Genomic DNA, 24,343 nt, shown 5'->3' with positions numbered 1-24,343 from the left:
TGTAAGAAAAGTTGAGGGGATGCAAAGGGAAATGCAATCTGACATCATGAGCACAGCACAAACATGCACACTATATCCAGAGAAAGCAGATCACTCTGAACAGGAGATGCAGGCACCCACACGTACAGTAAATGCCAGAAACACTGTGTTTAAGGAATACAGAACCCAGGGCATTAACAGCTGACATACTGCAAGGAATTTGTTGCCTAGCCCTGAGTGATTTCACATGCAGGTCTCTCATCACATTTTTGGCCATGGAGAAAGAGCAACGACTTCTCCTCCTGTCCATAAGTTTGTACAGCCCTACCAGCACCAGCACATGCAGAGAAACCTCTGCTTCTAGTCCAGGGAAGCATGCGGCAGACTGAAGCAGGAATGCTATGCATCCACTGCGAAGATGCGTGAGGAAAATCACATATCATCTGCCTACGATCTATCCTGTTCAAGCTAATAATCCTCCAACAGTCTTTATACATGTTTTTTAACAAAGGTAAGGAGAACTGATTCAGTACCAACAAGTGTTCGAGGTATATAAGATGTTTTTCCCAGTTTTAAGGAGGGCCCAGGTTTTATGAAAGGAAACAAAGTACAGGCGTAAATGGTTAATGAAGCAAGAAATGAGCAAGTGACAGCAGGATGGTGTGGCCAAATGCTGACTCCAGTGAGACTAATTTGTTAAATGAAGCAGACAGAATTTGTTCCAGTTTCACTTTAATGGTCACGTTTTTAAAGTAATAATAGAAATATCACTCCTCTTCTGATGGCTGGGCTTTAGACAAAATAGTCTAGAACACAGACGTAGATAATGTGGGTACGTATAAGTGTATGTGTACGTGTATGTGCATGTAGATGTAGATGAGGTATATGTCTGCATATGTCTCTATGTGTGTGTGCATGATATAGGTAGGTATATGTTAGTACTTCATATTTATTGAGAGTTTTCATCCCTTCAGTTGAACTAGTTCTTTAAAAGGTCAAGAGATAGCAAGTGTTTTGGAGGGCTGTGGTTTTCTGGTCTCTGCTGAAGAGATAAATAAAGACAAGTGACTTCCTGGAAAAATATTTCAGATGTGAAATTGAACGATGTTATATGTGCTCGTTGCCAGGCAAAAAGTAAAATATGCTTATGGAGGACTAATTCCAGTACCCAGCATTGTTTCACTACCTGTTCCTGACTGTCTTTTGTCTGCCAACTTACTTTACACCAGCAGCTTGAACAACAAAATGATTCATATTTTTAATAACAAAGGAACCCTGATAAAATTAAAACCCCTTGTTAGTATGTTATGTTTAGTTAAGCCAAAGAAGGAAAGCTTTGGTGAGAGCAAATAAATATTAAGTGTGGAGAATTTTGCTCCGTGTGAAAGCTGCGCAGCTTGATGCGTGTGCTGAGCTGACTGATGAGAAGCCCCAGCTCCCAAGCAAGTTACAACTCCCTCTAATGGCAGCTGAGTAAAGGACAGCGCCTGAGCATGTGAAGAAGTGATTCCCTGCATTGGAGATCTATTTTCAGGCAGGCAAAGTCTGGTCGGTAACGCTTCTATAAAGCAAAATTCTGGCTGGTGTCAAAATCCTGTTAAGTTACAACAAAGGAGTCTGTGTTATTATTTATTTTTATTCCCTGAAATAACATGTTTCTATGTGTTTTAAAAAATAAGTCATACGAAATTTACACATAATGTAATAAGTGTTAAAATGCTTTTTCTCCAAGCAAAAGGCAGAGCTCGCTGCTTGAAGGAGGTGACTGGCAATAGCATCAAGCCACGCACAGGGCTCAGAAAAGCACTCTGGAAGACAACATGCCCCATGCACAAACAGCAGCTTGTCCCCCTACAACACCGCTCAGCACCGACACCAAACACGGTCAGAGATACAGAGAGAGCAATGCTCGTGTTCAGATTTATTCACGGAAAATAATCATTCAAGCTGTATGGTGAGTGTCATAAGATCAGAAAATAATACTGTGCCCCCTCCCTGGAAGCATTCCAGGCCAGGCTGGATGGAGCTTTGAGCAACCTGGTCTAGAGGGAGGTGTCCCTGCCTATACCAGGGGAGCTGGGACTAGATGATCTTAAAGGTCTCTTCCAACCCAAACCATTCTATGATTCTATGATTCTATACATTCTGTTCAGAAACATCAAACAGAATTTGTCCTTAGAAAATAACAAAAATCAAGAACAAGCTACAGCTCCCTTCAGCTGGCCAAGCAGTGTCTGCCAGGTTGAAGTGTTAAGGGAGGTAACTGGGGCACCAGCAATAAGTGGAAGGGCCAACAGTGAAATATGCGGAAAAACTCAAAATCTCACAAGTTCAGAAAGTTTTCTTGGAGCTCATTCACAGTGAGAACTGTAATGCCTTGTGCCACAGCAGTGAAGGCACCTTGGTTTCCTGGGTAAATTCTACTGCTTCTTCTCATTTCTTTCTATTACCCCTGCAAAAGGGCCTAGAATTACAAAATTGACAGATCATGACTTGATTTCTCACTAGCAATAAGGATTCCATGCACCATTTTTACAGTCATTCCGATTACCACAGCTCAAGAATCCCCAAGTACAGCAGGTCAGAGGTGAATGTTTTTAGAATGGAAATATTCTAAGGAGTGAAAACCCAGAGGAACAGCAAAGTCAGCCAAATACATATATTCAAAATAAAAATGTTTATTCAAATATTGAATTAAAAAAAGAAAAAGCCAACTTTTTATTCAAAAACTCACCTAAAAGAACTCATTATCCCCAAAAAAACTCAAAAAAACCAAAAAACTCCCAAAAAAATTATCCCCAAACACAGTCTACCCAGTAAGTCTTTGCTTTAGGAACAGAAGCTTTTGTAGAGAGGTATGGGGTAAGTCAGTCCATATTCTAGCGTGCATTTCACCTTCAGATTAAGAACAGCATTTGGAATCTGACGCAAATTTCACTTGATAAAAAAAGTCTTCCAATTCACACTAGCCTACATGCATCTCTTCTCTTCGTTACTGGAAGGTGAAAGCAGGGTGACCATGTACCCCACCAAGATAACTCAGTACATCAGTACCAGTGGACAAAGCAATAGATGTGTTCTGACAGCAGAGCACACTTGTCTGCAAGAGACTAGAGACACAACTAAGATCAGGGGATATTACTGGCATGGCAAAGAAAATCTGTTTTGCAGGTAAACTCATTTTATTCAGTGGTTTGAAGTTCTGCTTAAAAGAATACTACAGTCTGTATGTGCCATTTCAATTTTTAAAAATAAATTCACTTTTTTTCTGAAAACATGCATATTTATGTACGTCATTTTGAGAAAAAAGAAGGAAATACCACTTACAGCAGAAACTCCTCTTTACAAATCTCTTAAGAGAGAAGGTGGGCAGTAGTAATACTGCAGAAGGCAAAGCATACAAGCTCTCTACACTGATGGTGCAATTTATTCACTGGGAGACATTAGCCTCTGCGGGTCATTTAAGGATGGATTCAACTGAAAACGACAGTGGCTCAGCTGCTGAAAGTTTCGTTGTGGACTGCTTGGGTCCAAAGAAGTCTTTTGCACATTTATCTATAGTAAACTTGTACTTCTGGTTCTCTTTAATGCTGCACTCCCTAAATTTCTTAGATGCTTCTTCAAAAGTCTCTTTCATAAATGACGCCCTCGGCTCTGCTCCCGATTTGTCTGGAAATGTCTGCGGGAACAGCGACTGAAATGGATTGTATTTGAGAGGTGGAGCGGGCTTGGCTGTGTCTTTGCTGACTTTGCACAATGGCTGTTCTTGAGGAGCCAGAGAATCCTTATCAGAAATCTGAGAGAAAGTCCTTTTTGGAGGAGAGAAGGCTGACCTCTCCCGAGCCTCCTGGGGAAGGCACAGCACCTCGCTGCATGCCTGCTGGATGTCAGGCGTCTGGGTCAGGAAGAGCGGATTCTCCAGTTTTGGAGACATGATGTCCTGCTCAGTGTTCGGACATTCCGAGCTTTGTGCCACCTTGGCATCCCAGCCTGCCCCTGGTTTGAGAGCTTGGACGGTGGTAGCATTTAGCAGGCACTGCTGGTAGAGGAGAGCATCGCTAATGGGGCCACACTTCGGCCACACTAAGAACCTGGAAGGCAGAGGATACTGCCTGTAGGTAGTAGCCACACTGACATTGGAAGAAATGAGTTCCATGTTGCCAGATCCCGAATACTGCATGGTTAGATCAAGGCACGCTGGTAAGAAATTGCAGAACTCCTTGCCAGGAGCGTCAACCTGAGCAGGGCTGAAGGCAGTTTTGTACGTGTTGTATTCAGCTCCATGCACCATGCGGTCCGGCAGGAAGAGGGCAGCTGCTTGCGTAGCTTCCATCATCTCTCTTTCTTTGTACTCTCTTTCTAACATAATGTTCTCCAACTCTTTATCAGCAAAAGCCCGTCTCTTTCTCATCCTGTCACTTACAGGGGGCGGCAAAGGTGAGTTTCCTCCCAAGTAAGCATCTGCTGGAATAGGACGGTAACCTAAAACAACAAAGTAGCATTAGGAATGGAACTGCGCAGGAGAAACACGACAGCTGTGTTGGCAGAAGGGCTCCCTTCAGAGCCTGCCCGCCAAGCACAGAGCATGTTTTGCAGACCCTGTATGGCTCCTACCCTCACCACCTTGCCACCAAGGCTGCACTCCCTGCACCCTCAGGTACGTCCCTCACCACCCCCTGCATGCAGAGAAGCCAGCACTGCTGTTCTGCTCTGCATCGTCTCCTCCAGGGCTGGCTCAGCAGCCAGTCACAGCAGCCATCAAAAGCAGCAGGCCAAAAAAGCCCTGCCATGCATTACAATCAGTACTGAACCACACAGCTTAATAATGCAGTATTTTTAATAAACATGGGAAGTACTCAAAATTCCACTTATTCAGAACTAAATCAGTAATTAATAAAACAAATATCCAGTATATACAGCAAAATGGATTAATTTAACATAACTGACAGGGTCCAATCCTGTTTGCTCTACCCAGTGAGGTAATCCTACTGAATTATGGAACTGATTACAAGAGTAAGGAGAGGACTTTGCCTGCATTCACTCCCACTCCTCTCACACACATTTCCCCACTGCCAAGGAAGATATCTATACCTATAGCTGCTGCCATTCCTATTCTCTAAAGATGAATCACTATGATCATATTGTTACAGATGGTAGAAAATTCCAAGGAGAACTAGGAGAAAAGAAAAAAGAAGTTAAGATAAATACAGGAAAGACAGATTATTTTAAAAGAATGAATTGTAGGACAAAATTAGAGAGAGGTTTAGCAGGACAGAACTGTAACCACACTTGCACGGGCAAGGAAAGGAGCTTCCTATTCAAAAAAAAAATAAAAAAAAGAACTGTAATGATTGTAATGTGACAAGGCTATAGTTTGGAAAGTAATTAAAGCAGTCACAGAAATAAATTGGGGCTTGATCTGAAGAGGCGGAGAGCACAAATATATATATATACATTCATTAAACTACAGATCTTTCCAACATCTTGTTTCTGCAGCTGACGTTTTCAGCAGGAAAAAAAATCTGAGCAGCCTGTCGTGCCGATCTCACTATTGGTAACGCAGTAAACAGAGCTGCTGTGTTAAGCTTTCCCTTCAGAAAGAAAGCGTTTTGATTTACTCATTTGCTGATGGATACGGCCGCAAATGAGTTGCCCGGCACTGCGGAACACGGCTGGGTACTCATGTAAAAAGAATGTCGGCTTGTAACACTAACTCTCTAATTTCAGATTACCGCCGCTAACATCTCAGGCATTATTTGGAGGGGGGAACTGAAGTTCTGCCGCATCGATTCCACCCACGCAGCGCGGGAGCCGCGGAGAGTCCAACGGCACCACGCCCGGGCCGGGCCGGGGCCGCCCCGCGTTACTTCGGGAGCGGCGGCCCCGCCGGCTTCAGCTGCGCTCGCGGCTCGGCGTCGCTGGACCTACCTTCCAAGATGCTCTTGGCCAGCAGGCTGGGCGTCCGGACGTGCCTCTGGTAAACAGCTTTGCGCTCCAGGCTCGCTTGCTTCCCGGCCAGCCCCTTCTTGTCCTAGGAAAGCGGGCGGGCGGCGCCGTCAGCCGGGGCCGCCCGCCCCGTCCCGACCCGACCCGACCCGACCGCCCGACCCGCGCCGCCCCGCCTCACCTCGGTGGCCTGCTGCCGGCGCAGTGCCACCTGCGCGGCCATCACCCGCTGCCGCTCCACCACCAGCAGGCAGTTGGCACACTGGCAGTCGCGCCAGCGGCAGAACCGCTTGTGGCCCTTCAGGCATGACACTACGCCGTGGTTGCGGCACCGGGCGCACTTCGGCGTGCGGCTCAGCTTCCGCGGCTCCCCGCCGCCGCCCCGCCGCGGGACCGCCGTCGCCTCCTCGCCTTCCTCCTCTTCCTCCTCCCGCGGCGCGCCGGGGCCCTCGGCCGCCTCCCCCTCCAGGCTCTCCACGTCGATCTCCCACTCGCCGGCAGCGCGTCCTTCGGCCATAGCTGATCCGCGCCGCAGCTGCAAGAGAAGGGTCAGGCCGCCCACCCGCGGCCGGACAGGCATGGCGGGGCCCGCCAGGTGCCTCTCCCTGCGCCCTTCGGCCCCCTGCCCCGGAACCCGTGGGGCTCTCCTGAGCTTCCTCGACGGCCGCTGCCCCGAGAACCGTGAGCCGCCCGGAGCGCTTCTGCCGCGGGGAGAAGGGCGGGGAGAGAGCGGGAGGAACAGCCCCGGGGCGGCCGTGGGCTGACAGCCCTCGGGGGCTCCCGCCACCCACGCACGGCGGAAGGACACGGGGCGCTGGAGCTCCACTGCCCCAGCGGCCGCGGGCTTTGCGCCCGGTTAATGGCACCCGGAAAGCGGTGGCTCCTGCTCCGAACTCCCATCCTCACCGCTGCCCAGGCTCTTACCCGAGTTCCGTGCCCCGGGCCGGCAGGCTAAGCGCCGGGCTCCCGCGACCCCCGGGGCGCCACGCCTCCGGGTGACACCGGTGGGATCTGGCGGGTGCGGCCAAGGTGCGTGCTGCCGCCACCAGCGGGACCAAGACCACCACCTCCTCACCGCGCCGCTCCGACCCCGCCGCGTTATCAGCGCCGGCCGCCGCCGCCCGCACCGCCCATTGGGCCCGCTCCGCGCGGCCGCCGCCCTCATTGGCCCGCGCCGCCGCCGCCCCGCCCCGCCGCACGCCTGCCAGCCACCGCGCGTGGGTGCGGACGGGCGCGAGGGCGCGCGTGGGGGCGCCGGCGGGCAGAGCAGGGCAGCCGGGGCGGGCGCCGGTCGTAACCGTGGGGTGAACGGGAGGAGGAGAGAAGGAGAGAGAAGAGTGACTCGCGTGGGGGTGACAGAAGCACGCCAGCCCCCGGGGAGCGCGGCGGGGGAAGATGGTGGGGAAAGGTGGAACGCGCACGGCGTTTTTCGTTTGCCGTCGTTCTTTGTCCCGCTGCGGGGAGGGAAATGCGTGGAAATGACTTTATTTCGAGTCTGCAAACACAGAGGTATCTATGTGGTTTTCCCGCACTCCCCGTAACACAGAGAGGCAAAGTATTCGTTAACTCCGTAACGTTCCCACTGTGACACTTCCACTGAGCCGCGGAAGAGCTCCCTCTCTCCTCCCGTTCGCCGACGGCCGCCGCGCCTCCGGAACCGAGGTGGACCGACATTGTCGCGCGAAGTCGGGGCTGCGGAGCGCGGCAGCAAGTGGGGGTGAGAGGGAGCGACGCGCAGCTTGGACCTGCTTTGCGCCGAGCAGGGGAGAAACGGGGAGTGCCCTGGGATAAATAGAAAGAAAGAAAAAGAAAGAGGAAGGAGCATCTTAGAGAGCATTGGTGTGCTGATCGAAAAGCCACGATAGGTCGAACATACACTGAAACCATTCTCATGTAAGAGCAAACATCTTTCCATGAGCGGCGCATCCCGAACGCGCGGACAAACCACACTCGCGGCTCAGCACGGACAGGAGCGCGCCGTGCCACCGCCCCCAGCCCCTCCCCGTCGGGCGGGCGCCCCGCGGGCTGCAGCACCTGCGGCGGGCGGGCCGGGCGCAGCCGCCGGGCCGGGGCTTCGTTGCTCGGCCGAGGTGTGCGGACACCGCGCATCCCGGAGCAGCGTTCGTCTCCTCGGGATGTTGCTCGCCGCGGTCGCTCCGGGGAAGCGCGTCCTCGACGGTAGGTAGCATTCATCCCCAAAAAGCAGCCCGCTGCTGCTTACAGGCATGACTAAAAGGCAAATACCCACGGAATTCCACTTTCCCCCTTGGGGTCTCTCTTAAAAGGCGCAAGCATGACAAAGAACTTGCTAGGTTAGGAAACAGAAGTCCCCTTTGCTTGTAAACCGACACCAAATTACAAAGTACGGTTCTGCGGGCCGCTGGCGTAAATTACAAAACAGTTCGCCTCCTGTTTACTTTATCCACAGGGAACTGTGAAATCCAGCCACGATTTTAAAGCATGTTTGTGTAACATTCTCCTTCTCCTCCTGTTTGCGCTCTGTTCTGCAGGACGCTTCGCTTCCCCCGGGGGCGGGAGGGCCGCCTTCGGCTCCAGGCCCACATCCCTTCGGGCCGCGGTGCCGGCTGCGGCCTCTGCGAGCTCCGACGGGACGGGAAGGGACGGGATGGGAAGGAGCAGGCACTGATTTCCACGCTGGGAAACGCACAGCGCGGTGTCCGCGCATCCCTCTGCCCGCTGTGACAGGCTCGCTCACGGCCCCTTCCTCAAACCTGTGCCCTCCCCTCACCCACTCTGTCACCCGGGGGGCTACGCAGGAGCTTTTTGAAGCTTCCTTGAGGAAGCGTTTCCCGGCCCAGTGATTGGTTGTCTCGGGCACCGCCGCGCCGCACGGGAGCACAGCCTTGCGCCTGTGCGGGGCGGGCAACAGGGCCGAGGGCGCGGCGGTGGCGGTGGCTGAGCGGGTGGGGTCGGGGAGTGACCGCGAGGGACCGCGCCCAACCCGGCTGCGTCTGCGCGCTGCGTCGGCAGGGGGAAAGCAGCTCAGGGGCGTTTGCGGGGGACCGTCAGAGCCTCTCTCCCCCTCGGAAAATATCGCTGGTCCGGGTCCGTATCGCTCTCCGAGGGGGGGGAATGGAGATGACAGGTGTGCAGGTGCAGGCGCCGCGGCCCCCTCCCCGTCCTCCTATCCTGCCCCTCCTTCCAGGCGACTTATTAGCAGGGTTCGGGCCGGCTAACCAAACGGCAGCCCCGGGTGCGAATTCCCCGGAAGAATGCTTTGATCGTGCCTTCTCTTCGCGCCGTCGGGAGCGGATTACATCGCCAAACGCAGGAACTCCCGCCGCGTGTTTTGGTCAGAGATGTTACCCGTTAATCTGAAACAAATTGCCACTGCCCCGGGGGCCCGTGCTCGCCCCGTCACGGACCCGCAGTGCGCTGGCATGACCGGGCTTCCCCACTCGCTGCAGGGAGGGCGCGCAGATTTCCCGGGTGATGGCAATTGCGGGAAAAGAATAAAATTAAAAACATAAATATTTAAAAAAAGAAATCACTTTTTTTTTTTCTAGAGCTATCCAACCATTAAACAGCGTAATTTCTTTTGCAGCTATCTTGCATAAAAGTGTGGGTTTGTTTTTGATGTCACTCTCTTGTCAGTCTCTTGCTTACAGCACGGTGAATCTCGGTGAGATTTTTGTCTGTGGCACAGATCCTTCAGAATGGTCTCTACATTAAAATGACTTAAATTAGCAAGTTTCAACTTTTTGTATGCTTGTGTTTTAAAAAAGCATGGTTTTTTTTTTTTAACACATCTCCGCCTTATGTATTTGTAAGCACCTTTATAGACAGAGGAGCGATTTTCTGTGAAGTCTTGCACATCAGTCCAGTAAATGTAGTAAAACCATATAATAAAGATGTAAGAAATGTCGACAGCAATGTGTTCTGTGTAGCATGATATGGAAGAAAATTTTATTGACTGTGAGAGTGATTCCACTGCTTTGTAGGAATGTTTGCTTTGGCAAGGAGGGCAAGGGTTAGCCTTTATAGGGAGACTTCTGCATCGCACTAGGACAATCTCCAGCCATGTAAAACCAGATTGAAGTCAGAAGCAGCAAAGGTGACTGGAGTGCTTGCAAAACAGAATTGCCACCGCCGGCAAGTGGGAGAACACTGATGAGAAGTTTGGAGGAGTCAGCAAGAGGTCTCCCCCTGGCACGCCCAGTTTTGGGTCAGGCACAGAGTGCAGCAGTTTCCCAACAACAGCTCCTTACACCCTGCAGCAGCCTTGGAGAAACCAGCTCCTGGGGATGGGCTGTGAGCGCAGGGCAGGTTTGCCCTCCATGGTAGGCCGTGCTGCAACAGGGCTGTACAAGGAGCATGCTCTGGCCAGGGCTCTGTGAACAAAATGCACAGGCACAGTAATCATTGGACGCAGCAAGGTAGGAAATAGATAGCTCAGTGGAAATAGAACTGCTGCTTCTGCAGCTTCCAAGCACGCGGCCAGGGGACTTTGGGACAGACCAAGAGGGACCCTGAGGCAAAACCAGTGAAACCAGCCCTCATCCAGTTCTCCGCTGAAAGTGTGAACAAGCAAAATGCCATGAGAAAATCTTGCGTACCATCCACTGTGGCTTTACTGTGGCTTATAAACATGGCTGACCTTTGGTTTCCCAGTGTCAAATAAGCCAGTAGACATTTGGCAGATTTCTTGCTAAAATGTACTAGAAAGTCAGATCAACTCTCAGAGTGAATATCAAGAATCCAATATACAGGCAGTGAGCATAGCAAATTGTCAAGTCAGCAGCTAATGTACTTCACTATAATATTCCCAATGTCTTCAGTAGTTTGGCAAATCTCTGATTGCAATAAATTTGAGTGAAGTTTTGGGTTGTTGATTTTTTTTGACGTGTGGCCTTAAGAAGTAAGTCAGCCAAGAATATTTTTAGATTCACTGCAGAGCTTGCTGGAGATGTCTCAAAACTTGTTTGCGCTCTGGCAGTTTTGTTCAAATGTCAACCAGATGCAGAAAGTGAGGGGCCTGGGCTTTTGTTTTACAGTCCTGGAAAGTAAAGGTCAAGTCTCTGCACTATAAATTGTCTCTTTGATTGCCTTATTTTAGGGGAACAGCAAGAAGTCTCACTAATAAAATGTTAAGGCTGGGTGTTTTTTTTCCCCTCAGGATGCATTATAATCATATGCAAAATATTTTAAATGCCAGTAAGGCACCTGCTCAATCAAATAAGTTGGGTAGGATACGTTGTGCTCAGCAGTGAAAACTCAGTCACATAACCATAACTGGCCAGACTGTGTTCTCATTTCCTAGGTAGCACTGCACTGTTTGGGTATCCTTACTGAAATCAATGGGATGACCTGAGGTATTATTCAGCATGAAAAATAGCATCAGAATTTGGCAGTATATCATTTATAATAAGCCAGGCAGACTTGGGTCGTATTTCTATACGCGGAGACCTAGTCCATGCCACTAGCCATACCCCTGCCAGCAGGAAGATTCACAGAACCATTTACACCATGCAGATACAGCTCTCAGGTTTTTGCTCGCCACAGATCTGCCACAAAGAGGTGCCAGACATGGAAGGGCTGTCAGAGGGAAATGCAAGGCGGCTTGGCTCTCAGAACTCTATGCAGAAGACACAGTGTAGTGCATCCACTTCTGTGACCTTTCCACTGAAGCTTTCTGTAGGATTCGGCCACCTACCCTTCTGAGTACTTACCCTGGAAGTCAGATGAGCCCTTCCTCTAACGCCGCAGAGCAGGAGATCTGTCCCCATGGACATGTGCAGTTACTGCAAGCTTGCACTCGTGGTTCTTCCTACACCAGGAAACAGGAGCAAATGGGAAAGCAAGGGGTGAACTACCACCACAGAAGGCATAGAAGCATAGAATCATTCAGGTTGGAAAAGGCCACTAAGGTCATCTAGTCCAACCGTCAAGCCATCCCCACCATGCCCACTAAACCATGTCCCTCAGTGCCACATCTCCACGTTTCTTGAACACTTCCAGGGACAGTGACTCCACCACTTCCCTGCGTGGCCCATTCCACTGCCACACCTCTTTTTCTGAGAATAAATGTTTCCTAATATCCAGCCTGAACCTCCCCCTGATGCAACCTCAGGCCGTTACCTTTCATCCTATCACTGTTGCCTGGGAGAAGAGCCCAACACCCACCTCACCACAGCCTCCTATCAGGCAGCTGTAGAGAGCGATAAGGTCTCCCCTGAGCCTCCTCTTCTCCAGGCTGAGCAATACCAGCTCCCCCAGCCACTCCTCGTAAGACCCTTCCCTGCTTCATTGTCTTTCGCTCTCTCAAACTGCTCCCACGTTTAAATGGAACAGTGTACGCGCACAAGCCCTCTTCCACAAGATGTTAGGTGGTGCTTGAAGTGACAAAGGCTTCTACAGCTATATAAACAAAATCTGAGCCTACTTTTACATGTTTTCTCGTCCACAGCTAGTACTGCTGCGTGTCTTCTGTTTTGCTCTGTTGAGGTTTGCCTCTGCCTGAAATGCCATTGGGAGAATCAAAAACTACTGGGAGCACAGAGGTGGCAGCAGGCAGCATTTGAACTTTGGAAGGATAATTCAACATAAATGGAGGGGTGACGCCAAGGTCACCTCATGAAGCAGTGACATTGTTTGCACAGCAGAGAATCCAGTGCCTGGCTGGACATTTAGGAGCACCTCCATCTCCCTGGGTACTTCTCTTGCCCTATCCCTGTTTTGTGACTTTGTTCCCTGGCAGAGGGTAGCTGTTCTAACAGCCCTGAAAGGGAACATGCTTCCACAGCATGCTTCCAAATCTTTTTCTCTCAGAAGTGCACCTGTTCATTGTCTGCCTTGGATTTTCCCCTGAAATAATTAGCCTGGTCATCTCTGTCAGCAGAGTCTATCCTGACAAGCATTCAGTACTGTGGCTCTGCACGTGACCACATGTCATGTTTGTCTGGTTATGCTGTTTTGCAAAGTCACTGTAGAAAAAGCAGACAGTATCTGAAAGGAATCCTACATTACATAAACCACTAAAACCATGTAATGTATTATAAACACACAGTTAGTCAATGCAGTGTTAATTCTTATAAACAGGAATCTTGATGGAAATCTAAGTCAAACCCTTCCTGGAAGTTGCAGTCATTCAGCATTCCAAGATCAAACTCTACCCCTCCGTCCCTACAGTCACTCCATTGAAATCCTTGAGATTAAATGGGCAGAAGTCTGAGCTTAACATATTGCAGATGTGTATATACATTACGAACATAGGACACATTGTACTCAGAAAATGCTATTTTACTTATGGTACTTTTTTCAGCACTTACGATTACTTGCAATAATAAAAAAGACTATGCCACAAACTGTGCTAAGATCATATGACATAGCTAGCACACTGTCATCTGCTCTGTGATTTAGCATCTGTGACACTTGGATAATTCGTGGTCTTTGGCCATCCAGCGCGGTATCAACTATACAAAGTGTCAAACCACTCAGTGCATGAAATTCACTGATTCTAGGAGTAAAGGGTTGTAACCAGCTCTGCTGAAGTCGACAGAAAACCTTCAGAGCTGACTGTGGGAGGAATAGGATGAGGCTGCTGTTTAACTTCTGTTGACTTAAAAGAGAAGACAACACACTTCTCAGAGGTTCTGCCTTGTCCTACATGGCCAGTTTGATGGCTCAAGGTGTTTGTTGTCAGTTATTCTTCCTTTATTTACAGCAGAGAGGAGCCAAAGGGAGCTGCTATGCCACAGAGCTGTGGCAGCGCTGTCTGCCCAGCTTGGTCTGGTACTGTGGATATATATCTTCTCACTTCTGGGATAGGTGAACATGAATGGCAAGTTCCCTTTCATGAACACTGACAAGAAGACTCCCTCCAAATGTACTGATGACAGCAGGACATGCCCCAACATCTGGTTCAGGAAAAATCTTTTGAAGTTTTGACCAAGAAGAAAGGAAATGCGAGAACATGCCCAAGGACCCAGCTCATTTGTAGCACCCTATGGGCTTAGAGAACCTATGCTAACTTCAAGAACTTAGAATAATTTCATGCTGCAATGATTAGACTCATGCTCTCTGTAGTCAGCACACTGAAGGATGACAGACCCCAGCCTCAAGAGCTGGTGAGTGAGCTCTGCTGATTTCAGCCAGAGGCACCATAAAATCCTAACCATGAAACTGCAGAAAGTAAATGTCAGCTTGCCCCCAGCTTCCACAGAGCTGCACTGCATCCCGCCAGGGATCGCTGCAACAAGAATGTGCTAATCTTTTGGTCTCCAAATTCCTTCCAGTCATCTCCAGATCTACATCATGTGTCTTTCTCAAAATTAGTGGAATCACCATAGCTGGGGGCTTCCTGCCCCGCAGCCTGGAACACACACAGGTGCTGTTGAGGTAGAAATGTCACCCTACATAATTTGAGAATTCTCTTCCGTGGTATATCAGAATAATAAAGGACAATAATAAATGGGAGTCCTTGGCTCTCCTCTTTGGCTGAATACATCTTGCTGAGTCAGAAGAGACCGCGTCTCATTTTTCCAATGTGTGCTTTTGTTGGGTCAATAGAGAGACTGTTATAGAGTTGTAATGTGAGCTGGGTAATGTGTGCAGGTTCTGGGGCTTTATTGTGTCCCTGCTATGTTAATTAGTGTTAGGAACACGATGGATTGGCAACACATGTACTTTCTGAGCCTTAAACCAGCCCTGAGAGTTTAGCACTCCATCAGTTACACATCACAGGAACCCAGGGATGTTTACTCAAAAAAGTATCACTTACAAGAATGAAACTTTCTAATTCACTCCTGATAGGAGTGGCAGGCAGGCCCTGCCCAGCACCCTCCGCTTGGCACTGCAGCCAGAGGCACGCTGGGCATCCCACATCAAAGTTCCCTCCAACACTCTCTGGGGAGGAGAGCTGCAGAAGCACCAGGCTGGGCAGGACGGCCTTCTGGCGGAGAAGGTAGAGTGGGGAGTTTGCTGTGAGCTTCATGAAGACACCTCTCGGTGAAAGTCCTCCACAGGGGAAAGGCAGAGAACTAGTCAGGCAGCTTAGTGCCCCAGCCCCAAGCCCCTCTCCACTCCGCCATACCAGCCAACAGAGAATCTCTCCTCTCTGCAATCTGGAGATGCAAATCAGCAATGGGCCAAGCTTCTGGAAGACCCTTCTAAAAGAAATGAGGAGAAACAGCAGCGAGAGAGGCTGAGTACACCTTTTCCGTAGCCAGATAGAACACACTGATCCTTTCAGGCATCAAATAACGCAAAAACTCCAGCTCTGCTGCCTAAGATGTCCCTCCCTACTGAAATTACTACAGTTTTCTTGTCCTTCGGCACTGTGGGAGAAGGCTACCCATCTCAGCTTCAAGAAGCACTCCACCTGCAGACAGGAGCAGCTCTATTTCTCTTTTGGTTTGGTTGGTTGTTTTTTTAAATGCAATTTTCCTCTGATCACACAGCAACCTAATGACCCCCAGGAATGTCTGTCTTTCTTACACACATCCTTGGTCCCCATCCCAATCTTCTTCACCTCAAACCTACCCTGGTAGGCTAATGCCTGTCGTCTCAGTATTACCCTTGAAAATTCCATCAGAGAAATCCACAAGCGTGACCACATAAATAATGCAAAAACAGAAGCCAACATCACTTTCCAGCAAAACAGTTTCTTGCTGCAGTCGTCTTCAATAGTCACCAAGAATTCCACTGTGATGATTTTGGCAAATATTCTGCAGTGATTCTTTATCCTGGATGAATGCATGGGATTACCCTTCCGCATTCCAGTCATAGTTGTTAGCAATTAATAATTAGCAGAGCCATGGGCCTTATTCTGGCCTGATATTCCTCTTGTTTAGTTTCTGGCATAACTTATAGTATCTGGAAACACAACTGATTTATGCATCTGAGCACACGAACAGTAGCAGCTGACGTGATTACAGTGAGTTGAGTCGGCCCTGTGTAGAAGTCAGTGTGTTGCAAATTCCAGACATATGAAGTCAAGTAGATGGTTATAATTGGTGAAGAAACATCAAAACTGGTCCCAGACTGTAACTGAATTATTTGCACTCTATGGATTGTATTTTTATATTGAGTTAAGCCTGGGTAGTTAGACTGAGACAATTTGGGTTAAATATGCAAGTCTCTGAAATAACTTTGTCTGTGTGTACTATTACAGAATCATAGAATCGTTTGAGTTGGAAGAGGCATTTATAGGTCGTCCAGTCAACTCACTAACTGATCCTACTGATGTTAACTATGGACAAACCATCTTCTCCTGAGTTCAGTTCAGTGGAAGTAATGTACCTGCAGTAGAAAGGTCTTCTCTTTGTTCAATCTGGTATCTGAACCAAGCCAAGCACACTCTACATCGCCACGTGAAGCAGGCAGACTGTATGGATATCCACTCACTGTGCTGATCTTGCTGCACCGACTGTGAAAAAGAAATTCTATTTTAACTTGAAAGGTAAAGATGGTAACTCTGTGTCTTGCTGGGAGCAAAAATATTTTCAATATGTTAATTTCACACCATCCTTTGAATGAATACTTTAAGAACTGCTGTGAGTTTTTTGATGTTTGTTGCTTTTGGTTTGGTTTTGGTCTTGTTTTATGACTGAAAACACCAACTACAAAGCTAAGAGACAATTTCACATAATTAAAAAAACAGCAACATTGAGAGGAGTATTTATCAGAGCTATGTTAGTTCCTATGATATACAGTATGTTACCATAGTAGGTCTACCATGTCAGCATCCGAACCATCATAAGTAACACACCCAGGACAAGCCAGACGCGCTAGTGGGAAGGACCAATTTGTTCTTGCTGCAGAGAAGTCAGATCAGCATGTGGCAAGGCACTTCTGGCCGCATCTCACTTCACCACCTCTTGGTACGCTGGGCAAGAGTGATCAAAATCAAAGTACACTGGTGACTTCTTGCAGCCTGCTCTTAGACAAAGACATTTTTGCACAACCAGGTAAGTGATCCTTCGGCTCTGTCGCATTTAGCAGTGCAAGCTTACAAGCTTGCATTTTGTATTGAACTTTGCACATGCAGCACTAAAACTTGACAGCAGCCTCTAAGCAATGCCAAAATACAAGCAGGCAGGTCCAATCATAATCCTCTGCAGGATGCTGTGCTCTGCAGTCATTTCCTGCTTCTCACATGTGAAGGTAACAGGCACAGCTAAAGGAACTGACATGGTCTTTATGGCCTGGTACATCTCTAATAAAAAAAAGCCTTGATCGTAGGAAGAAAGGGCAATGCTGGGATATAAATACTGGAGAAACTGGGAACGCCTATGGCAGGCAGAACATCTGTTTATTGCATTTTTCCGTGTTTTATTTTCAGTTGCCTGTGGCAAAGAACCAGGACTTTTACCCGTGCAAATGGTGCTCAGTCGTAAACACAGCACAATCCTTGTTAGGTACTTTGAGCTTTGTAAAGCAGCATCTTTGCGAGAGGGGACTGACAGAGTCAGAAGTCAGGGCACAGGAAAGATAGTTCAAGAACAGGGCACCGTTCCTAAGGAGAGTGTTTTAGTTAAACATGAAGGGATTCATTTTGTATGAACATCAGTACTTAACGCAGAATGAAGGAAAATTTTGGGAAAAGCTTCTTGTGGTAAAACGATCTACACTAGGTCCCTCCACAATAACCCTACAACAGTATTAACACAGACGTTCATGTCATGGAATGAGTTTTGCTAACACACAGTTATTTCTGCATTGTATCTTAGTGCAATATCACTACTGAATGAGAAAGAGGATATGTTCCAAAAAAATTTTATTGTTAATGGGAATATCAGAAAATGCCTCACTCAGCAGAGGAGACCATAAGGAAATCACTTGAGGCCACATTCAAGGTATTACTGTCCTTGGTTTAGACTTCATTTTATGCACACCAGCAAAAAGCGTTACACGGTGAACTCACTTCTCAGGAATGCAATGCTGTGTTTTTAAATACATCTTTGGTGGGTCTCCAGGACAGCCAAAGACCTGAGAATGAGGTAAACATAAAGGAGTCCCTCAGTAAAATGTAGATCCTATTCAAACTCAGAACACACTGGAGCAAGGTATGGTTCTTTCTTAATCAGAAACAGCACTGGTTGGACCTACCAAAAAGGAACTGACTACGAGGTTAGAAAACAAATCTACAGCCACTTGCGCTGATCGCCATTCTTGCATACTGGAGACGGGCAACCAGGTTCTCCACAGAAGCTATCTCCCAAATACTGGTGTCCTGAACATCCATGCAAAAAGATGTTTGACAAAGCCATGCAACAAGGCAGCAAGGCCGGAGCGGATCACTGTGAGTGTCCTCTTCTGCCCATGTCCCAGACATAAACCACGTGGGTAGGTAAGACCAGATAAATTAGACAGTCATGCTGCATTGTCGGTGGTAACAGTTCAGCCAAGTACATGGCATGAATTGCTCCAAGGGGGGGAAATGTCATTGTGCACTCTTCCCATAATGAGAGAAAGGATAGTAAAGAGACCAAGCCTTCCAGTACCTAGAGTTGCAATAGGAATCAGCAGAAGTGGTGATGAGGGGAACTTCCTGTGCTCTCAGAATGGAGGGATCAGCTGAAAAGAGACCTAAATGAAGCAGTGCTGACCCAGTTCTCACAGCCCCGTCTCCCAGCAGGGTCATCCCTACACCTGCTCCAGGCAACAAGATGGTAAAAAGTGTGATACAAAGCTGTATTCTTAACTCTCCACCCCACCAAATGCTATCATTTGTAAGGGTGACCCAGGCCATCTCCTGTCCACTCGTGTCCTGACAGCTTTAGCCACTCTCTGTAACTACTAGTCTTCTGGGAATTTCCCAGTTCCCTCCTGGCTCACCAGCACCTGTGACATCTGCTGGCTTTGCCTAAGCTTGTGTTTTTTCACTGTATCCTAATGTGCTGGGAAACATAAGCATTTCCTCCTCTGGACCAAGACTTGTGACATTAAACACAAGCACAGTCCACAGCCAAGAGCAGTGGTACCTAAAATGGATTTATACAACTAGTGTTAGCATATGCATATCTACACCTGAAGTTAAATTTAGACGTGTTTCAATACTCATCTATCCAGCTCTACTGTCAGAAGTAGATTCTATGATTCTATGAAAAAGCAAGTAGGGAGGAAGGCTCATTTAAGCAGGCACCCTGGCTGTTTTCACAAACTGGGAAACATCCCACCAACAAATCAAACCCACACTGCCACTACCATGCTTCAACAACCAAGACCTAAGAGCAGTGTAGTTAGGATATTTTTAAGGAAAACAGGATGCATTTCTAGAGACAGTGTCCACCAAAAAGGCAACTCCATCGGCAGGACGCAGCATGGACTACTTGGCATGAAGAGAAAAATACCCTCAGAACACCTGAATTCCACTAGGTACATTTGGCCTTAGCACAGACATTTTGTTTTGAATACAAAATGCTCATCACTTGAAAATTTCAAGCATACTGCTGTATTTTGCCCTGTCTTCACTTTCTGGACAGACTTACAGTTTATCCTATGATGGAAGACAGAAGACACTGAAATAATCTGGTACTGTCTATAACCAAGAGAGTTCAAGATGGTAGGTATCAAAGGAAGCTCTGAATCAGACATGACTGAGGAAAAGGCTTTCCTGCTCACATCAAAAAGCAGCTAGCAGGATTCAGCAGAGGTCTGAGCACAGAGGACCTCAGTTAAAAGGGCATACGCATTGCTCACATATATCACAGACAGTGCCAGACATCTCTGGACTCATTAGCTACTAGCTCACTTTCTTCCATTCTTTCTACCAGAAAACAAACAGAAAACAAACAAACAAACAAAAAAAACACCAATAAAATTGGCAATCTATATCGCGCAAGCAAAGAGAAAGTCTGTCGAGTGATAGTGGAGAATGACAGCACAAAGTATTCTAACACTCAAGATACCTGATGAGCCAAAAGTCTAGCACAAGGCTTCCTCAAGTATTCATTTATTTTGGGGGTGGGGGCAGGGGCCCTTTCCACAGGCAAACGGGATAAACAAAACACTTTTGACATCTTTGGCTTTTTGTGAAAGAGGAGTTCAAATCTAGGTCATGAGCTTGTGTGTATGCATGGCTTATGCATGTCTAAAGTGTACGCATAAGCAAGTGGACTTTACTGTATGTTGGTTTTTGTTTCTGATTTCTTCCCACTAGATGGAGTTGGTGACTGTGGTAGTTCCTGCTGCAGCTGTCTTCCAAGGCCATTAGTAATGGCTGTGTGCCTGCGTGCAAGATAGTGATGTTAACAATCTGGCTGTGTTCAGTTGTGAGCTAATTTTCTGGCCTTCAGATGTGTGCTGGAAATGGCCCAATACTCTGAGAAGAGTATTTAGGGGTCTGAGGATTTGTTCAAAAGCTACTTTTTGATTCTAAGGTCACAGAGCTAGAAAGGCTGGTAACCAGCGACTAACACGTTAATGAATAAAGATGACATTGCAAAATGAAAAACAGGCAGCTTGTTCCCAAACAGCTTGAAATATTGTATAGAATGGGTCCAAAATTCCCCATGACAGTCTGGGTCTCTTGTCAAATGTGACACCAAAATCACTATCCAGGGCAAAACTTGCCAGAATCTCCAGCCAGCAGATAATACTGATCCATATGCCCAAGGCTGCTCAGTTGGATCTATCATTTGCTTGCCTGCATTTCACCAGTGGAAACAGAACCCAAGAATCAAACCCAAGGACTTATTCCTGCCTCCTGCCCTGCTGGAGAAAGAGAATCATCGTCATCATTCGTGTTGTTGTTGATCCTGACGGGGATTAGGGTAGTCTTGCAATGAGAACCGTGAAAGCTGACCTTTCCTAACAACAAATGGCATGCAGTACTTGAAAAGTGGTAGCACAGGATAGCATCTTTTTGGCCTTAACCTGTGAAAATGGCCTCCTGAATAACCACTTCAATGGTGCCAACCTCACAGGTTACATTGGTTTATATACGCATGTCAGAAAGGTAAGTAAGAATGAAGGCAGATGAAGTTCTACAAGATACATTTTAGCAGAAGACTGAAACACAAGGGTCTAGGTCATTTTGTGTGGGGGAACATCAAGCCGCCCGCAGGAAGATGGTCACACACCGTCTTCTGAGCAGGGAGGTGGCAATGCCTGATTGCAAGTTCCTCCTTCCCCTTGGTTAGAGAAACAGCTTTCCATTCTGTGGAGATTTCTAGACCCTAGGCACAGATATGAACTACTTCTAGGCATCACAGGAAAAATTTCAAAGAGGAAAAGGACACCTTTTCTCTGCCAGCTGACTGTTCCCTGAGAATATTACAGGATAAATCACTCCCAGTACAAACGACCGGGAAAATTCCTCCTCTGCTTATGCTCTAGACCCACTTCCTTCTCTGCTACTGAAGTCGTGCTCATTCCAACATAACCGGTAAGTTTTTAGGCACAAGGAGGCGTCACAGTAGCCCTTGCTCATTGTTATGGTTTTGTGATTTTTGTTGTGTTACATCATGTAAGGTACGGGCAGTTAAAGAGTTAATTCCCTGGTTACTGCAAACTACCTTTTTTGGTGTGGCCCTCTGAGGGGGAGGGGAAGAGGTGCACTCCCCAGGAGTCTTTGCGTTGGAGGGGAGGGGGTGAAGCCGCGTGGGAGACGCGGGGTCTGTTCCTTCCTGCCCAGCGGAGAAAGCACGTGGTCCTCCTGCAGTTTACTGTGTAAGATTTTCAGCCTGTAAACTCTCTAATATAATTCTACTAGCCTCATTTTGATATATTTAGTAAAATTAGTTGTTCCTCCTCAGATTGGTGCCGCTGTTTTTTTTGTGTTAGATCCGCCTACGAGTCCCTTGCTTTTTTTCCCCTCTTCCCTTTGTTTTTCCCAGGGTGCGGCTCCGCGGCTTCTCTGCCACTTTAGCCGTCGGACCGCCCGGGGGCTGGCCCCTACTCGCCGGCAATTTTTTTTCTTTCCTTCCTCTTTTCTCGTTTTTTTTTCTTTCGGGCCTGTCCCCCTTGTCACGGACGCAGACCCTTAGATAATACTGTGACACTCATGTACCAGTGCTTAACAGTGAAAGGCCCAGATAAGATCTCCTCTGTTCTTACGATAACACCCACAGAAAAGATGTCTGTGAAGTGGTTGATTTGCTGAAAAAAGCAAAACACCTTGGATTCCTGCCATGTAGGGCCCTCCCAAGGGCTCACATCCAATCCTGGGTGTGAGTTATCTCTGGTGTGTGGCCATGGCAGGAAGGAGAAGACTTCCCTTGAGCAGCTGCACATTCAGAGTGCTGCTGCACATCTGACTAATGCGCGGATGGGGCTGAGTGGGAGCAGGAGCAGGGAATGGCCTGTGATGTCTTCACCACCTCATGACAGCCACCATTAGGTTTCCAGGTTGTTTGATCCAGCAAAGTAGCTGGTTGCCAGACCAAAACATGAAGGAGACATCATGGGTTGGCTCCCATACGGTGATCTGGAGATGAGGAAGAGAATGTTATTCTGCTCACATTAACACAATAATAATAAAAAGGAAGAGATGGAAAAGATATTATTTTCCATTTTGATAGTTTGAGTATTTGCTTACAAATTATGAACATGGTGCAAAATCCAAGAGTCTTTCTGGGTTGCTACTGGAGAACAGCTCAGTTTACTTCATGTACTGCCAGAAGACTTGCCTTTCTTTTGACGGAGGACCTGGCAGTCCTCACCCCTGCCTCAAACTACTATACTGCTTTTGATACCAGTCCACACAGTAAATCTGGCCAGCAGCAAAACCAGGAGCAACGTTTGGCAGCTCCATGTCACAAAGGGCTCCTTCCAGGGGCTCACAGCACCGGGCACTTTCAATCAGCAAAGCTTGCCGCTGCCATCCCTGTTTACTGCTTTCCAGAGAGTGCTGCAAGAGCCCTTCATTTTCCTCACGCACTCGCTGGTGACACTTGGGGAGAGGGGGTGCGATGTACCCCATCCCCGCTCTGCTCCCATCGCCATGAGCTGACACATCCACTCCGGGAGCTCCCGGGGCTGCGGCGGTTGGGGAAACGGCGCCCTGTACTGTGACACCGCCCCCAGGCGGTGACGTCACAGACGGTCCGGCAGGGTATCAGGCTCCGCCGCTAGATGAGGCAGTCTGCCCGACGGAGCGATCCCGAAGTACACGCGCGCGAGGCGGCGCGGCTGTCCTCAGCCCGGCTCCCCCTCAGAGAAACATCACTCCTCCCCGGCTCCAGGTAAGCGCCCAGGCTGGGCTGAAACGCTGCCCGGCGGCATTATTTTGTGCGAGGACGAGGCCATGCCTTTGGTGCCCAGGTTAAGCTGTGCGGTAGTGCGTTTGCCTTAGATACGTGCTTGGATAACACGCACTGCGGTCATTAATGAGCGATACTTTCTCCTCCAAAGCTCAGCTCAGGGATGCATTCAAAGACAGTTGCAGTTCCAGACGTTTGGAAGGGAAGAATACGAGCCCATTTCCCAAGGAGCTCTCAAGTATCTTTCAGCTGAACTCATGCATTGCCAGCATGAGGAAGAGGGGGACTTGAGCTGGAAGGCTGGAGCACATGCCAGATCTTCAGCAGCAGTGATTTTATATATATATATTTGGTTGAACAAAAAAGCAACCCAAGTTTCTCTGGGGACTAATTGTATTCAGTTGCAGATGAATTTAACCCAGGTCACAATGGCTGGTTGCTGGCCATTGCTGTCAGGGTGTGCAAGGGGGCTCTGCGGCAATGCTGCAGAGGAGGTGAGGACTGAGAGCAGGATGGGGTGGTTGTGCTGCTCTCACCACACCCACAGCCACAGCTCTTTCCTCTGTTGCCACACCATTGTGACAGCAGAAACAGTGAAAATCTGTTGAAACAGCAGCCAGCAGTGATGGCCAAATCAAGAAACAGGTGAATGCCAGATAATAACTCAGCAAGCAGAACATTTGCTTGAGATTTCAGATGTTAAGTATACACCAATCATCTGGGGAGTTAGTTGTAGCTTTCCATGCCCATACCTCACGGAAGCGCACCAAAACCTCATGTAGTGTACTTTCCAGGGCGCAGAAAGGAGCACAGGCAGACAGAGAGGCCAGCCCAGCTCACCTCCTGGCTCCTGCTGTGGAGCAGTCTGTTCCTTTTTCAAGACAGCGGCAGCATGCCCATCACCTCTAATAACACATGGTAAATACAGCACTCCAAGGTGACTGATGGTCAGAAAGTCTTCCCTCTCTCGCTCTTTATTAGTACTTGAACCGAAGTCCTCCAAATCAGCCCTAAATACCTAAATTCCAATTTTTTTTCATAAAATGATAGCTACCAGTAGCTAATCTATGATCACACAGGTGAGAACAGTAGAAGGAAGTCTGAAAGAAAAAGAAAAAGAGGGGGAAAAGGGGGAAAGAACAAGGGGAAGAAAAGAAAAGAGAAGAAAAGAGAAGAAAAGAGAAGAAAAGAGAAGAAAAGAGAAGAAAAGAAAAGAAAAGAAAAGAAAAGAGAAAAGAAAAGAAAAGAAAAGA

General features: G+C 48.1%; 1 protein-coding gene and 2 long non-coding RNA genes across 3 annotated transcripts; 1 reads left to right on the top strand and 2 right to left on the bottom strand.

Moving 5' to 3' along the window:
• On the bottom strand, positions 1,689-7,027 carry DMRT2 (doublesex and mab-3 related transcription factor 2). Its single transcript, XM_021381420.1, has 4 exons — positions 6,850-7,027; positions 6,107-6,460; positions 5,908-6,010; positions 1,689-4,461 (listed from the first exon to the last, which is right to left on the bottom strand). Exons 2-4 carry the CDS (start codon positions 6,440-6,442, stop codon positions 3,437-3,439), a joined length of 1,464 nt encoding a protein of 487 aa, XP_021237095.1. The 5' UTR covers positions 6,443-6,460; positions 6,850-7,027; the 3' UTR covers positions 1,689-3,436.
• LOC110389989 lies at positions 7,966-9,815 on the top strand. The gene is made up of 2 exons (XR_002433488.1): positions 7,966-8,103; positions 8,436-9,815. It is a non-coding gene; the product is annotated as an uncharacterized LOC110389989 (long non-coding RNA).
• On the bottom strand, positions 9,829-22,506 carry LOC110389990. The gene is made up of 4 exons (XR_002433489.1): positions 22,427-22,506; positions 16,186-16,312; positions 11,616-11,713; positions 9,829-10,277 (listed from the first exon to the last, which is right to left on the bottom strand). It is a non-coding gene; the product is annotated as an uncharacterized LOC110389990 (long non-coding RNA).

The sequence above is a fragment of the Numida meleagris genome, chromosome Z (genome assembly GCF_002078875.1).
Source record: "Numida meleagris isolate 19003 breed g44 Domestic line chromosome Z, NumMel1.0, whole genome shotgun sequence".
Classification (NCBI taxonomy): domain Eukaryota; kingdom Metazoa; phylum Chordata; class Aves; order Galliformes; family Numididae; genus Numida; species Numida meleagris.
This window is presented reverse-complemented; position numbering and strand designations above follow the sequence as displayed.

Bases quoted from the DNA above. Each gene is read 5' to 3' on its own strand.
- DMRT2 (XM_021381420.1), bottom strand. From the start codon at position 6,442: ATGGCCGAAGGACGCGCTGCCGGCGAGTGGGAGATCGACGTGGAGAGC. The intron at 6,011-6,106 runs GTGAGGCGGGGC...CCGCTTTCCTAG, and splicing joins GCCGGCAGCAGGCCACCGAG to GACAAGAAGGGGCTGGCCGG. The intron at 4,462-5,907 runs GTAGGTCCAGCG...TTGTTGTTTTAG, and splicing joins GGCCAAGAGCATCTTGGAAG to GTTACCGTCCTATTCCAGCA.